At 36.2% G+C, this 15,242-nt stretch overlaps 1 protein-coding gene across 1 annotated transcript in view; it reads left to right on the forward strand.

The window, feature by feature from the left end:
* The window catches only part of LOC149782920 (tonsoku-like protein), an 83,085-nt gene extending 70,023 nt beyond the window's left edge, over positions 1 to 13,062 (forward strand). Inside the window, exons 21-24 of the mRNA XM_089934476.1 lie at positions 678 to 849; positions 3,834 to 4,006; positions 9,982 to 10,055; positions 12,528 to 13,062. Coding sequence (XP_089790602.1) covers positions 678 to 849; positions 3,834 to 4,006; positions 9,982 to 10,055; positions 12,528 to 12,879 — 771 coding nt within the window. The 3' untranslated portion in view covers positions 12,880 to 13,062. The remainder of the gene's footprint in view (positions 1 to 677; positions 850 to 3,833; positions 4,007 to 9,981; positions 10,056 to 12,527) is intronic.
* The last annotated feature ends 2,180 nt before the right edge of the window (positions 13,063 to 15,242 follow it).

A 15,242-nucleotide genomic window follows, 5' to 3' on the forward strand; every position in this document is an offset into this window, starting at 1 on the left:
TGGCATCTCAGTAGGGCAAACTTGCCCATCTCAGATATTGGTCTGTTCACACACATACACCTGCACACACACATAAACATACATGCTGCTCAAGCAGAGTTGTACTGTCTTTGAAAACTGTTTTTCACAAACTGCATGAATGCTTTATAAAGTAATTCATGAAGAAGAGATGATTTTCTCACAGTTTGTTCAGACTAAAAAATAAATGAAATCTTTCCAGGATCAGACAAGGGAACTTATTTTGATAACAGTGTTTATTATTCTTTACAGATTGTTAGAATAAATATAATTTAAAGCTTTGAATTGATTTCTATCTCTGTTGGAGAAACCAAACTTAATGGTGGCATGGCATTCTTTTACAATTGTGAAACTTTCCACAAGTAATTGACCTGACATTTGTTATGTATGTTAACCTGCAGCTTAAAGTAATTGGAGAAAAACATTTTGATGAATATTTGTAGAAAGATAATTCTGCTTCATATCTAATTGTGTTCAACATACAGCACTATCGAATAGGATTTACCTTTTCATTCCCATTATACTCAAAATAAAAAAAGTCACAGTTGACTATCTATTCATTTCCATTATTTCATCTTTAACTGTCATTCTTGCAGCCTTTAGTTTTGTTTCCACCTCAAAAAAACTTTGTAATATTGATTATCTTCTCTTTATTACAGCTTCTCAATAGTCTAAATTTGAGCCACAACCCACTGGGAGATAGCTGTATCACCAGCCTTACCTGTCTCATCGAGAACCTGCCAGAGTTATCTCACCTTGGCATGGCTGCCTGTGATCTCAGCATGAAGCTTTTCCAGCAGCACAGGATTTTTCTCACACAGGCTTTACACAGTAGGGATTTTAGTTGAAATTTGACATACATTTGGAATGATACATTCAGTGTCGAAATTTCCAGAGGTGGTGAGAGGGTACTATTTCTAACACAGATTGGATATGTTAGTCACTTCTCCAAATATTCACCCATGTAATAAATTTTAACATACATTTATGACACTGCCCCTTTAATTTTTTTTCCAAGTCATCGCAATATTCAGTCTCGAAAAGTAACTGAAGAACATTCATTTTAATTATTCAATTAATTACTAAATTAGTAAGTAATGATTTGATATTGAAAATTAGCATTTGAAGCTAAAATGTAATGAATCCAGGTATGGTTGTCTTTTACAGATAAGGGCACATGTCTATAAAGGATAGCGTTTATGGGTCCATTTTCTTGACTTTATTATTCAGATCATTTCTGTATAGAGGACATAAAACAAATTGACATTGGACCTTTTTGTTAATTTTCTCCATTTTGTTACCTCAGTTTAGAGGACTCCTGACTATTATGAACATTTTCTGTCACTCTGTTCCATATATAATATAATACTATACCTAAAATCCATCAGATATGGCCGCTGGTAGCTGCAGCTGCCCTGTTTTTATCAGTGCATCCAAAATCAGCATCCTAAATATAATCTTGTGTGTATCATTTTAAGAAAGAGATTAACATTGAGATAAGAAGTGCTAGGTTCATATACTTGACTGAAAACCTTGAAAGTGCTGGATTTTGGCATTTAAATTCAAGGCTCTGAAATCCTTGAAATATGACAGTTTAGCTTTTAATTCCTTGAAAACCATGTTTGCTCCTTTAAAAATTATTTTTATTTGACATCTCAGATGAGTTCCATTTCCAGCTTTCTTTATCCTAATACAGCAAACTTTTGGTCCCAGATTTCACATCCCTATGGACTGGTTTTCACAGAACTTTGCTATAAATGTTGGATGTTGGTTCACATTGATATGCATGTTTTTTTATGAGATATTAGATGAGCTGAATTTTCAGCAATTGACGTATTGTGAGATTTAATCTAAGGATATTATGTCTAACTTCTGGAGTGATGGCCCATTTCTTCAAACTTTGTTGACTGGACCAGTGAAGTTCTTGTAAACTAATATCTTGTGCAGCTTTATTTTATTGAACTCTTGCATGAAATTGTTTGCCAGTTTCTTGTGTAACTAGTTATTGTTGATTATTCTTGGATACCATCCATTTTGTATCGACAAAGTTCCACTTTAATGCCCCTCCTCCCGGGGGCAAATTGTGGCAAGTTAGGTCCTTTTTAATAAACCTTTTACTCTAGCTCATTTTCTTTTGTCAAAGCTTATCTCATTACTGTTTTTACCTCTGGATAAGTAAAGTTAAATGTATTTATATTTTTAAAAAAATTGTACAGGGCTCAAAATTAGCTTTTAGTTTGCAAGCCCAAGGCTAGTAATGTTCTTTTCAGACTAGCAATTGTCATAATTTTAGTAGCCTGATGGCTAGTAAAGTTTCAGTTGTTGCCAGCATTTTGTGGGATGGGCTAGTGAAAATTCAGCAGGGTTAGTACATTTCTCAATCTACTAGTTCTTGTGGCTTCAAAGAGATTTATTTGTTAAATTCAAGGCATGTTGTAGGCATGTTGTTAAATTCTAGGCCTGTTGTTATTACTCAATGTCTATTAATTACTGGTAATATTAAGTTTTGCATTGCTTCCTAATTTTTTTGTTTGAATTTCAATCTAGAGTATTACTTTGTAAAACATCTTGTTAGTATTAAACATTCTCAATCTTTCTTCTTTTATACTTCTTCCATTGCTTTCTTTGATGTTTATATCAACAGTATAGGTACTTTGGTTACTGTATGTACTTGCTTATAAGTCAAGTTAAACTGGAAACAACCTCACCATAATGTGTCAGCAAATCATGGTCTGTGTTGTTTGTTCTAATGACTACTCCTATCAGACTGCTCAGACTCAAATCATGGTCTGTGCTGTTTGTTCTAATGACTACTCCTATCAGACTGCTCAAACTCAAATCATGGTCTGTGTTGTTTGTTCTAATGACTACTCCTATAAGACTGCTCAGACTCAAATCATGGTCTGTGCTGTTTGTTCTAATGACTACTCCTATCAGACTGCTCAAACTCAAATCATGGTCTGTGTTGTTTGTTCTAATGACTACTCCTATCAGACTGCTCAGACTCAAATCATGGTCTGTGCTGTTTGTTCTAATGACTACTCCTATCAGACTGCTCAAACTCAAATCATGGTCTGTGTTGTTTGTTCTAATGACTACTCCTATAAGACTGCTCAGACTCAAATCATGGTCTGTGCTGTTTGTTCTAATGACTACTCCTATCAGACTGCTCAAACTCAAATCATGGTCTGTGTTGTTTGTTCTAATGACTACTCCTATCAGACTGCTCAAACTCAAATCATGGTCTCTGCTGTTTGTTCTAATGATTACTCCTATCAGACTGCTCAGACTCAAATCATGGTCTGTGTTGTTTGTTCTAATGACTACTCCTATCAGACTGCTTAGACTCAAATCATGGTCTGTGTTGTTTGTTCTAATGATTACTCCTATCAGACTGCTCAGACTCAAATCATGGTCTGTGTTGTTTGTTCTAATGATTACTCCTATCAGACTGCTCAGGCTCAGATCTGCCAGCACAATAATGTCTGGGTCTGTGCAGTTTGTAATTGTGCTCTGCTTATAATTGAGTCTATACAGTATAATTAGATACTCTTATTATAAATTGTTTTCATATTATGGAATAATGAATAATCACCATATTTTTGTTTCAAAATAAAACAGGCATATTGTTTTCCATTGTCGATATGTGTTGAAAGGCTAGTGAAATATATTTACCCCAAAAGATAACTTTTTGCAATGGCCATTTTTGACCTTCATTATCATTTGCCAAACCATTAATAAAGACTTGCATATGATACCATCAATCATAACATTGACATGAATATTTGTATCTCTATTTGAACTTGTAATTCCAGAATCTTCTCTGCAAGAGCTGGATGTGTCCTACAACAAGTTTGGATCTATTGGAATTGAGCTGCTTCTCAAATGCTTGGACCATAAGAAGACAACAGTCCTTAATTTATCCTCTACCAGCACAGGCAGCAGTCAGCCCCAAATCTGCATGCATCTGCACAGCTACATGTCTCAGGTGAGCTCTTGTTTGTCACATATCTCAGACTTATCTGTCTGAGATTAATAGAACTAATTATGTGCGCAGATATGGAATAGAGAATTAGTCCACCTACATTTTATATAGCTGCATCTGGAACATGAAGAGTTGCATCATTATTGTGACTGACAGTGCAAAGGATAGGGGAGATGAATAGAACCTGTGTTGGGGTTGTCACTGACACAAGAAAATCAATGTTGGGGGATTAAATTACCTATCTTCCGCGAGGCTCAGTGGGAACTGAGATTGTCTTGTCTTAGTGCAAACATTTGTTCACCCATTTGTGTGTGAGAGAGAAAAATATTTGCATTCATGTGGTAATTGCTTTGCTAATGTGTCAACCACAAATGTGACAGTTTTATCATATCCTGCTGTCATTAAAGCGCGTGACAACTGAGACTAAGAGAGAGAAAGAGAAAAGAAAGGAATGATGTATGGGTATTATATGATTTCAAGAGCAACTTCATCAACAATGTTAAGATTTTGTATTATGATTTGATCTGAAAGTTTTTGCATTAATCTACCATATATACTCACTTATAAGGTAAGGCAGTCTGCATAAACCCGTATCTGCCATTGCATAATGCTCTAGCAGATCTGTATCTGTGCAGTTCATTAGGAGTAATCATTAAAATAAACAAGATAGATCCTGATCAGCAGGTGTATTATGCTATGGTAGATCAGGATCTTTGTTGTTTGCAGTTTGACTTCACTTATAAGCTAGTATATACGGTGTGTTTTATAATCTGCATATGGGTTGAGGGATATATAATAGGCCTTGTACACCCTCTCTGAATGTCACATGAGACAGCTAGCAGAGATAACCTGTTTGTTGTGAGATGCAACCCCTTACAGTATTATAATAGAGAAAGTCTAGGATTTTTAATTGACTACAGTCTATACAGAAAAAAATGTTGTTTTGGGTTTAACACCATTTTTCAGCACATGATAGGTTATACATGGCAGACATTATATATGGTGGAGGAAGAACCCCAAATTCCCAGGCAGAACCACTGATGCATGTGTAGCTACTGGTAAGCTTACTCACGTACCCACACTGGCCAAGTCTGGGACTTGAACCACATTGATAGAGGTGAGAGGTCAGTGATCTGTAAAGGTTAATGCCTTAGACCACTTGGCCAAAATGAAATGTTGCCTTTATATCATAAGCTAATTATTATCATCTCCAGTTGGTTTTCGAAGGCCAGAATTAAAAAGAACATGATCCCAGTCTGACTTCTTAGTCACAGCCAGCGTACGGTATACTATCCCCTATTTTCCTTAGACAACTTACATGTTAGGTGTTTTCTAAATAGAAATTTGCCTTCCTTTTGTGTTGAGTTTTGTCAGTCCTTGCATTAATTTTGAGTGTTTACAGTGGGGGTTTTTTGTGTAAATTTCAGGGGTTTTATGTGCCATGCTGAGCAATTGGTGCTTCATTAAACTGTATTCACTTTTATTGTTTTGGTGCTATAGGAAGTATTTTCTATCTTCATTTTCTAGATTGTTTAGTTTTGCCTGAATATTTATCTGTCGGAGCTTCTAATATGTGTGCAGTAGTGGGTACAGGAGGATCCCTTCCTATATATGTTTGGGAAGACTAGTGCCCTTATGGGACAAGAATGTTCTGTGATCTCCTCAGGTTGGAGATCACCTGAGGGACAAGACTCCCAGATGCTTGTTACAGTGCCATAAGTGTCTGTAATGGATTGATCATTGGCCCCTCCCAGTGGAGGAAAAACAGCTGACAGCAAGTCGTACTTCCACTTCAGGCAAGCAATGCCCTCTCAAGGTTGGTGTTCCAGTGGCCACAATTAGCAAATTGTGTCTTCATGGTAGGGTCACTGGGTGCATATGAGTACCAGACTCCATTCATCCACCAGTCAGGTTTCAAATACTTTCCACTGGGTTCTGATTATCAGTCTGGTGACATAGATCAGATCAATACATGTGTGGGACCAGCACCATTCCCATTTTATTGTTTCATCCTGATGGGGACAGTTTGCTGAGTTGTACTTGCCCAACAAAGGAGGGGTCAGATCAACATCCTCCCATCCGTTTAGGATGTAGGGAACCCCCTTTCAGTAAGGTGAGTCTTCCTTCCCAACCACCTCACCTTCCACTGCTCCCTGGATGTCCCTTTAGTGACTCTGTCGTGATCGGTCTCTGACCAACATCCCAACTCAAACCCCTGAATCCCACTCCATTTTTGTTCACCAGTTATCAGATATGGGATGCTCACATGAAACTGGAGTGGGTAGTTCTTTAGGGATTTGGTCATGGGAAGAAGTCACCCTTTATAAAAACAAGTTGGAAATGTGTTTTGTGTTTCTAGTATTTTAAGGGTCTGTCAACCTGATAAGTTGTCACAGCATTATGGTTGCTTCAGACATGACATCAGTAGCAGTGTACCACAGGTGTCAGGGAGGTACTCCTTCGCTTTGTGTGTTTAACATCCCAAGCTTTACTTCAGCACAAGATGCTCTGGTGGCTTAAGTGGTCAGAGTTTTCTATCTTGGACACAGGAGGTCATGGGTTCAAACCCCAGCAAAGTCATACCAGAGATTGACTAGAGAAACCTTGGTCATAATCTCACAAAGTAAACACCTGAGTGGTTACAAAATGATACTTAACAAACACCTTATTAGTTCTCAAATGGCAGACAGATTGTGATTTGAACCTCCACTTGCATTTTTTCAGTGAAATTACACCATAACCTTGACTTTTTGTGCAGTTATTCACAATGCAAATTAATCATGTATCTAAAAAAATAAATAATAAATAGTGTAAAAATACTTGAAATGGGGTCAGAACACGATGACCAAACCGATCAATCTGGAACAACATTGACAGCAGAAGACAAACCCGTACGAAGTAAGTACCAATCACAAAGACCCAAAATTACAGTATATTGATCATCTAAAGAGAATGATGGGATATTATACTACTTACTGGGCTCTTTATTTTGCCTAGCAACTCTACAAATGTTCATGTATATATTCACTTTTATCCTATACTGACCATTAATGAAGACAATTGAAACAATGAAAGTCTGTTTTGATGCTGAGACATCTGAGGAATATTTTAACATGAGCCACACACAATTTACCTTTTATGCAACTTGAATTTATTGCATTGTGGATGTCTGGAACCTCATCTGATGGACAAACTCAGAGGAGATCACTCTCGGAGTCTGCCATATTCTGGTCAAGAGGAATATCCTTTTGGACAGTCTGTCCAGAGAGGTCATGAGGTCTTCACAGATTGGTCTCTGTACCAGTTTTATGTCTCTCTGGTATCAGATAAAAGGACCTGGGTGTTTTAAGCTTTCAGTCTAAAGTGGGAACATGTGTATGCTTACAGCTCCCCACCTTTCAAAATGTGTTCCACCAAGTCAGGATCTCCACAACTAGGCTAATCCTGGTAGCCACTCCAAGTGTGGCCCCAAAGGTCGCTGTTCAAGGACCTACTTGACTGATTGGTAGATAAGCCCAGGAGATTATCACAGATGAGGGACCTAATATCACAGCAGTGGGTCTCTCCTTAACAAGAACCTAGATATTCTCCACCATAACTGTATATTGGCTCATTTTCAGTGATCAATTGGCCAGGACCAGTTTTTGAGCAAGGTTGCCAATTGCATCATCCAGGTTAGGTAGCAGTCTATTAACAAGGTTTACTATGCAGAGTGAAGAATCTTCTGTGATTGGTGCAGTTTAAAACATGTTGATCCCAGCTATTCCCTTATGAATACAGTTGCAGATTTTTTTGTCTTCCTTTTGGAGGAAAGAAAATGTTCTGTGTCCAATTTTAAGGATTATAGGGCAGCCCTGTCTGACACTATCACACTCTCAATGGGTTCTAATACTGGGTCAGACAATCATATTTCTGATCTCATCAGGTATTTTGAGCTTCAGACACTAGTTGTTGTTGTAGGTTTAATGATATTGTCAACACAATATGCTATACATGGAGACCAATATAACTGGCTAAGAAGAACCTTGGAAAACCCCAGTAAGAAACACTGACCTACAGGAAGTTACTGGCAAGTTTTCTCACATGCCCATATTTATCAAGCCCGAGACATGAACCCATGCTGACAGAGATGAGAATGCATTGATTAGTAAAGGCGAGCACTTTAGACCACTCAGCCACCCTGGCTCCCTTCAGGGACTAGTAACTCACTAAGACAAGACAAACACCAGGAGTTGTTTATGCTGTGTGATTGTGATGGACCAAGACAAACACCAGGAGTTGTCTGTGTTGTATAATGTTGATAAGACCAAGCTGGTCTACATCCAGGTGTTACTGTAATGTCAGCACCTATTATATAATACCTGACTGTAATCCACTGGAGACAACTATGTTGTTAATTAGCTTGTGTTCTCCATTTAATTTATCAAATTCAATGAGTATTTTTTAATGTTAAGCAAATATTAGCCTATTTTTTCTGTTTCTGTAAGAACCCACATCTGCCTTCACATTATGAATGGGTTTGTAAGTTATCTGGGCATGCTAAAATGAGAGCAACGTACATACAGTTATCATTCATACATGCATGCATGCATACATACACACATAAATACATACATACAGTCTTGAGCCTTCATGGATGCATTCATCTTTAGGAGTTGCATTCACTACCATCAAAAGGTACTGACTTAATTCAAGCACCATTAACTCTATTTGCTGTTTTTGGTCATTAACTTTGAAAAAAACAGATTTTTTGAATTAAATAAGTTTATTTTTTTATTTAAATCTGATTTTTTTAAAAATGAAATTTATTGAATACAAGAATAGACTGAGGTTTTCAATTTATTTGCAGAATATATACATAGTTTATAATGTTATATTTAAAGTAAAGAAAGCAAGATTGAGACAGTCATTACAACTAAGTTTAAACATATTTGAAGTCGCTACATCTGAATACTATATTTTCTGTGTATATTTTTGATTTAGGATCAATGCTTTGTGTTTAACAGTTTGTAAACAAACACAAGTTTTCCAGCATTCTCGTTGCCATGCCTGTTATTGACCTTTTTGTGAATAAATCCAAATATACAAAATATGCATTCAACACCAGCGTTATTGGCAACTGCTCACAACAACTGGTTTTTCAGTTCCATGATATTGTTGTCCAAGTCTTTTGATTGAGATTTCCACCAAACAACCAGAGAAACGTACTTTAAAAGTACATGCTTGAACATGTAAGGCTTATAGGTTTTAGCTTGGGCTCTCAGGTTTGCTATTGTTGACAAGCAGGTCAGATGATGCCGATTGCAGTATTCCATAGCAGTTTATTTGCACACAGGTGAGGTTTCTTCCCAAATACCTGGAGTCAAGAATATTGGAAAGGAAGTAAACATGAGGGAGTCTTGAATTTGTTGATCACGCTGAAACTTGAATTTGTTGATCACGCTGAAGTGTTGCAAAGCTACTAGATCCATTTCAAGCTTGTGCCGTTTGTCAACAGACTCACTGATCATGCACCTTATCAAGAATCACTGCAATCAAATGGCTTCATTCGTATAAGATATACTTCAGCATTCCTATACATGCTTCACCTTGTCAGCAATTTTAGTATTGACAGAGCATCTATGTTGTACACACACTTTAAGAAGAATCAACCAGTTCTCCAGGTAGGATTGGAGGCAGTCAGTAACAGTATTGCAGTGTATATCTTGTGGAAGAACAAGCCGCTAATAAATGCTACAACTTCAATGACACATTTAATCATTACAATTAGTTGAGCGGATCACATCATCCTACATGTGTTTGTTTAGAAATTATACTTACATTTTGAATCACCTGGTTCGAATCAAACACCTAGGGACTTGTGAGACAGATCAAATAAGGAATATTGTTCGGAAGAATTTTGTTGAAAATCATATTGTTTAATTTTCCACTTGAATGGTAGTCATTTTTAATTGCATCAATTACTCTTTTCTTTACAGCATGGATGTGTCCTTAGAAAATTAGACATCAGTGATTTACATCTTAATGCTGACGATCATGATTTTATTATAAGGTAAATAAAGTTGATTACATTTACATCGTATGCCATCGATATTACCCCATTTTCGGATGCCAAAAACATAATTAACTTTTATGTCCCAAAACTTGGGCACAAAGCAACTTATTCTTAAGAAAACTGCCCAAAAACTTTAGTTAAAATAGGTTGGGTCAAGATCGACCACTAGTTTAGTTTCTGAAGTTGACCGATTTACAATGTGTATGTAAGAAAATGGAAATCTTTGTTGTCTGTACATTAGTTGCTTTTTAATCTTGTTTATAACTGCTGTTGTTTTCAAGCAAGAAAACAACTTCATGGAAGCAGCAATTGTAGATGTCAGGGTTGTCAGAATGATGATCTCATAAGATTTAACTGTTTCAGCTTAAAAATTGGTACAAAGACTCCCAAAGCCTTCTTACAAAAATAACGTAAAGTATACTGTTTCCTTTATTTAGTCTCCTAAATTATAGTTCAGTGCTGTGCACTGCCATTTTCATACTGACCGAACAATTAGCCAATCCGATCATATTCTGTAATGGACCATTGATAAAGTGGTTTGCAATGTTATGAAATACTAAAATTATTGCTCCGCATAATTATTACAGTTCAAAATTGACACCATCATCAGAAAGGGTTGGTTGATGTTCAAATGGATCAACATTAACTATTTTTGAGCACTGTGTCATTATGCTCTCAATCAATTCATTGAATGTAAAGAAGAGAAAGTTTTCAGTGACAAATATACCAACTAATGTATTGTTTTAACACTGTATGCCCTTGGGACATTTTCTGGGTATTTGTCTCATAGATAAGCCTGCTACAGTATTTGCTAACCATAATATATCTCTTCCAGCATGTGTCAGGAATTTAGCAGATAATATAAATTTCCAAGTTTAAAGTGAGCTTTGGTTTTATGGGATTCTTTTTAGCATAAAATTGAAACTTTAGATATTTTTCAGTATATGGTACTGCACGGTTTAACGAAGAAACAAATTCTGGATTTAAAAAAATTATTTCATTATGGTGATTTTGGTATACTGTGGGTTCTGTTTTGAGAGGTATCACAGTAACATAAAACTTAAGAAGGGATTATTTTCCTACACTTTTTCCACAAGATATTAAGGTAAAACCATGGTTCATAACCTTAAAATGGCAACTATTGACAGTCTTTTATGGACAGAGAATGTTGACACTCTTTGCTTTTTAAATACCGGGTGTTTATTTGAGTTAAATTACCTTTCTGGGTTTTTTTATTATGCAACTGTAACTTATTTTATTTAGTGTGTAGAAATTACATCAGCAATAAAATTACTATCAACCATATCTGTATGAAAACTTTTATGGTGAATTTAAAAACTGCTAAGAGAAAAACAAATTTAGAATGTTGAAATAACATTGGGTAAAGATGGATATGTGATAACTACCAGTAATCATATATGTATATTACAATAAAGCATGGGGGCCCCGAGTGGTCTAAAGCGCTCACTGTTCCGGATCACTGCCATCTCACCTCTGTCTGCATGGGTTCGAGTCCAAGGCTCGGCTAGCGTAGGTACATGGGAAAGCCTGCCAGTAGCTTCTCATGGGTTGGTGGTTCTTCCCTGGGTTTTCCTGGGTTCTTCCTCCACCAGTTATACTGGCCGCCATGTATAGCCTATCTTGTGCTGAAAAATGGCGTTAAACCCTAGAACAACAACAACAACAATAAAGCATGTTTGAAGCACATTTATTGAAAATTATGTTTTAAACATGTTTGTAAGCACATTTATTGAAAATTGTTGTTTTAAACATGTTTGTAGGAAATTACTCTTTCCCCTTCAGCTCATGGTTGAGGATTTTAATCATGCTACATAACTGTGATAAATTCTCAACAGAGGTAAAATGAGACATTATATCCTGTTTTCGGTAAACTACACTTTGTAAGTGATCCTTTTTTGTATGCATACATGCGTATGGCCAAATAGCACCCCATGCACAATTGTTGTTGTTGTAGGGTTTAACACAATTTTTCAGCAAAAGATAGGCTACAAATGGAGGCCAGTATTATTGGTGGAGGAAGAACCTGGGAAAGCCCCGGATAGAACAACCGACCCATGAGAAGCTACTGGCAAGCTTTCTCACATACCCACATTGGCTGAATCCGAGACTCGAATTCATGCAGACAGGTGAGATGGCAGTGATCCATAATGGTGAGCGCTTTAAACCACTCAGCCGCTCAGCCCCCCCACACCATGCACAGTATAGACATGTATTAGTTCAAAACATTTAGTACCTAATTATAATTATACATCAGAAACAATACATCATTTTGAGTTCAGTAATTCATAATAGTTAGGGAAATATACAGAGATCTCATATATAAATAGGCTTGAATATACAAATAAATAGTTATCTTTTCATCATATATGATAATTTTCCATAATAAAATAATCACCATAATTCTTCAAGGTTTATAAAATGTCTCATTTACTCTTATTTTTCTTTCAGAATACCTGTGACAGGTAAACATATCCACACCTTATCCCTGTGCGTCAACCCCAAGCTTGGCAACTCCATCTTACAGGGACTTCTCAGGGAGGCCAAGACAGAGGGCAGCTTTCTGGAGTGTATTGATGCAGATGGTTGTGGGATTCAATCCCCACTGGATGTAGGCTTTATGGATGCTGTTAATGATAAGCTTTATGCATCTGTCCCCTTGAGAAGCCTCAGTTTTACATGCCAGAAACTGGATAAACTAGATCGTGACAGTCTACAGCAGATATGGACAGAAAGGTGGAAGGACTTGGCAGAGGTGTCATTTGGGGAAAACTCTGTTAGGCTAAATGTTACTAACTGGTAGTTAGAGAATAGTTTTGTATATACATGTATAAAATATGTAAAACAGGAAGTATTTTTCATGATGAAATTTTGCCAGTTGCATGACAACTATTTTAAAGAAAATTAAATGTGAAACAGGCTTTCAGTGATCAGCTGATTATTATGAATTTATGCCTTAAAATTGTCAGTAAATTATGTACAATTATCTGTTCTTTCTTAAGATTATTTACCCTAAATGCAATCAGTTGTTAAGTTGCCTATAATATGGCCTATCGAACACACATAGGGCTGTCACATACAGGGGATAGTACAAGTCATTATATTTTCCAAGCACAGTGTTTAAATCATTTTCCTTAACAAAACTGTGATCAACTGCTTATCCCACAACATTTTTAAAAGATGATTCTTAAAACTAGAAAAGTTCATGTCTTAAAAATCTCATGATGCAGCGAACAGTTAATCTGTTGCATACTTACAAGTCAAATTTGTTCTGAGGGTTTATTTGCAATTTTATTCCTGTTGGTTCATATGCAAATGAAGATGATGCTGATCTGATATCCAGTATGGCCACTATGTTGGACATCTTGAAAATGTTCTTATCTTTACTTTTCCTAAATCTGTAGTGACTTAGAATTTTCACTAAAAGACTTTGCAAAGAATAGTGGTCCTAACTGGAAAAGGTGCTGATCTGATATCCAGTATGGCCACTATGTTGGTCATATTGAAAATCTTGTGTTAGCTACTTCTCCTGAAAGGATAGTAATAGTGATATGGAATTTCACAGACAGACATTGAATGATATCAAATTGGTCCTAATTAACAATCACGGTACTCAGACATCCCACGTGACTGGAAAATTGTGCTATCACTAGTCCTTTTTAAGGGATGGTTTTATTGTTATTTAGTTTTAGTAAAACACTTCTCACTATGTGTAGTTGGTCCTACATGAAATACACTATACATGTCATGTAGACTATTTATTTTTTCCTTAAAAAAAAGATGAATTAGCTGTGTATTAATGTCACAAAACTTGTTCACTTAAAACTTGAATAAGGTGTGTGTGTGTGTGTGTGTATATATATATATATATATAGTATATACCTGTGTCCCAGTATGTTTGAACTGACTGATGCATACACATAAGAACAAGGTAGAAAATGCCGAAATATTTGGTTAAGGATAATATATTGCTTAGTTACTTTCCGCTTTGAGCATGGCATGGTTGTCACATCATCTTATAGTTCAAATGGTAGCTGATTCCATTCAGAGATTCTGTATATGTAAATGGTTATTTATCTTGGTTTGTATCATCCACTTCACACTTGACTGAATTTATATTTATATGCTAATTACAGGTATCATCAACAATCAGGGTTAACGTATTTACTGTATGTTTTCGGACATGATGTGTTTTCAGACATCATTTTTTGGGGGGAAATGTAGTATTTAAATGCCTTGTAAGTTTTGGGACGTTGCTTTGCTATAATTTTTTCTACAATTTATATTTTCTGATACAATCTAGGAAGAACTGTGTCGTTGTAATGTAATGTAAAATTCACAGTGTGTTTGCCGTTAATTTAACTGATACAAAGTTCGCTTCATTTGGTCGCCAATTATTTAATGTAATCATGAACTTCCATGAACTAATATAATTTAAAATTCTTAATCGCATGTATGTATGTATGTACATATGCAGATAGATAGATAGATAAACATTTATATATTAAGCCATGCATACTAAGTAGCACTATCAAAGAATGAAAAGAAATATGATTTAATGCTGTAATATATTTAAATATATTATTCTATCTCAAGTAGCTTGTCCGTAGCCTTTTTTAGGTTCTCAGGTGAAAAGCCCTCAAATTCTGTAACACTATCATCATCCATATTGTTTAATTGTTTGTCATTTCTGATCAGCCCATTTTCACATCCGCTCAGATTGACACTAATGCCGCACACCTTGAAAGTTTCATTATCATTGTGCACTTTTCCTTCAATGTGACATTGGCATTTACAACCCAGTCCAATACAGTCTGTTTGCTGGCTGCCTTGATCTGTCCATTGCTGCTTTCATCAGATGATTTTAATGCATTTGTAGCATCCCTGATGTATTCTGTCCAGCTGTGGCAGAGGTAGCTCTTGACAGGTTTATTGATGCTCACATCAAGAGGTTGCAACTTGGATGTGCAGTCTCCTGGTATTATTGCTAGCACAACATTTCTGCACCGCAACTGTTTCTACACGTCATCAGTGATGTGAGCCTGGAACTAATAGTGATTGCTCTCTTCTGGTGAATGGTAAATAAATTTCTTCAATCCATCGCAGCATTAGTGTTTCATCCATCCATGCTTTCTCTTGAACTGTGATAATCCACCCTTTTGGTGT

Source organism: Sinohyriopsis cumingii, chromosome 15 (genome assembly GCF_028554795.1).
Source record: "Sinohyriopsis cumingii isolate HCF-2022 chromosome 15, ASM2855479v2, whole genome shotgun sequence".
Classification (NCBI taxonomy): Eukaryota; Metazoa; Mollusca; class Bivalvia; order Unionida; family Unionidae; genus Sinohyriopsis; species Sinohyriopsis cumingii.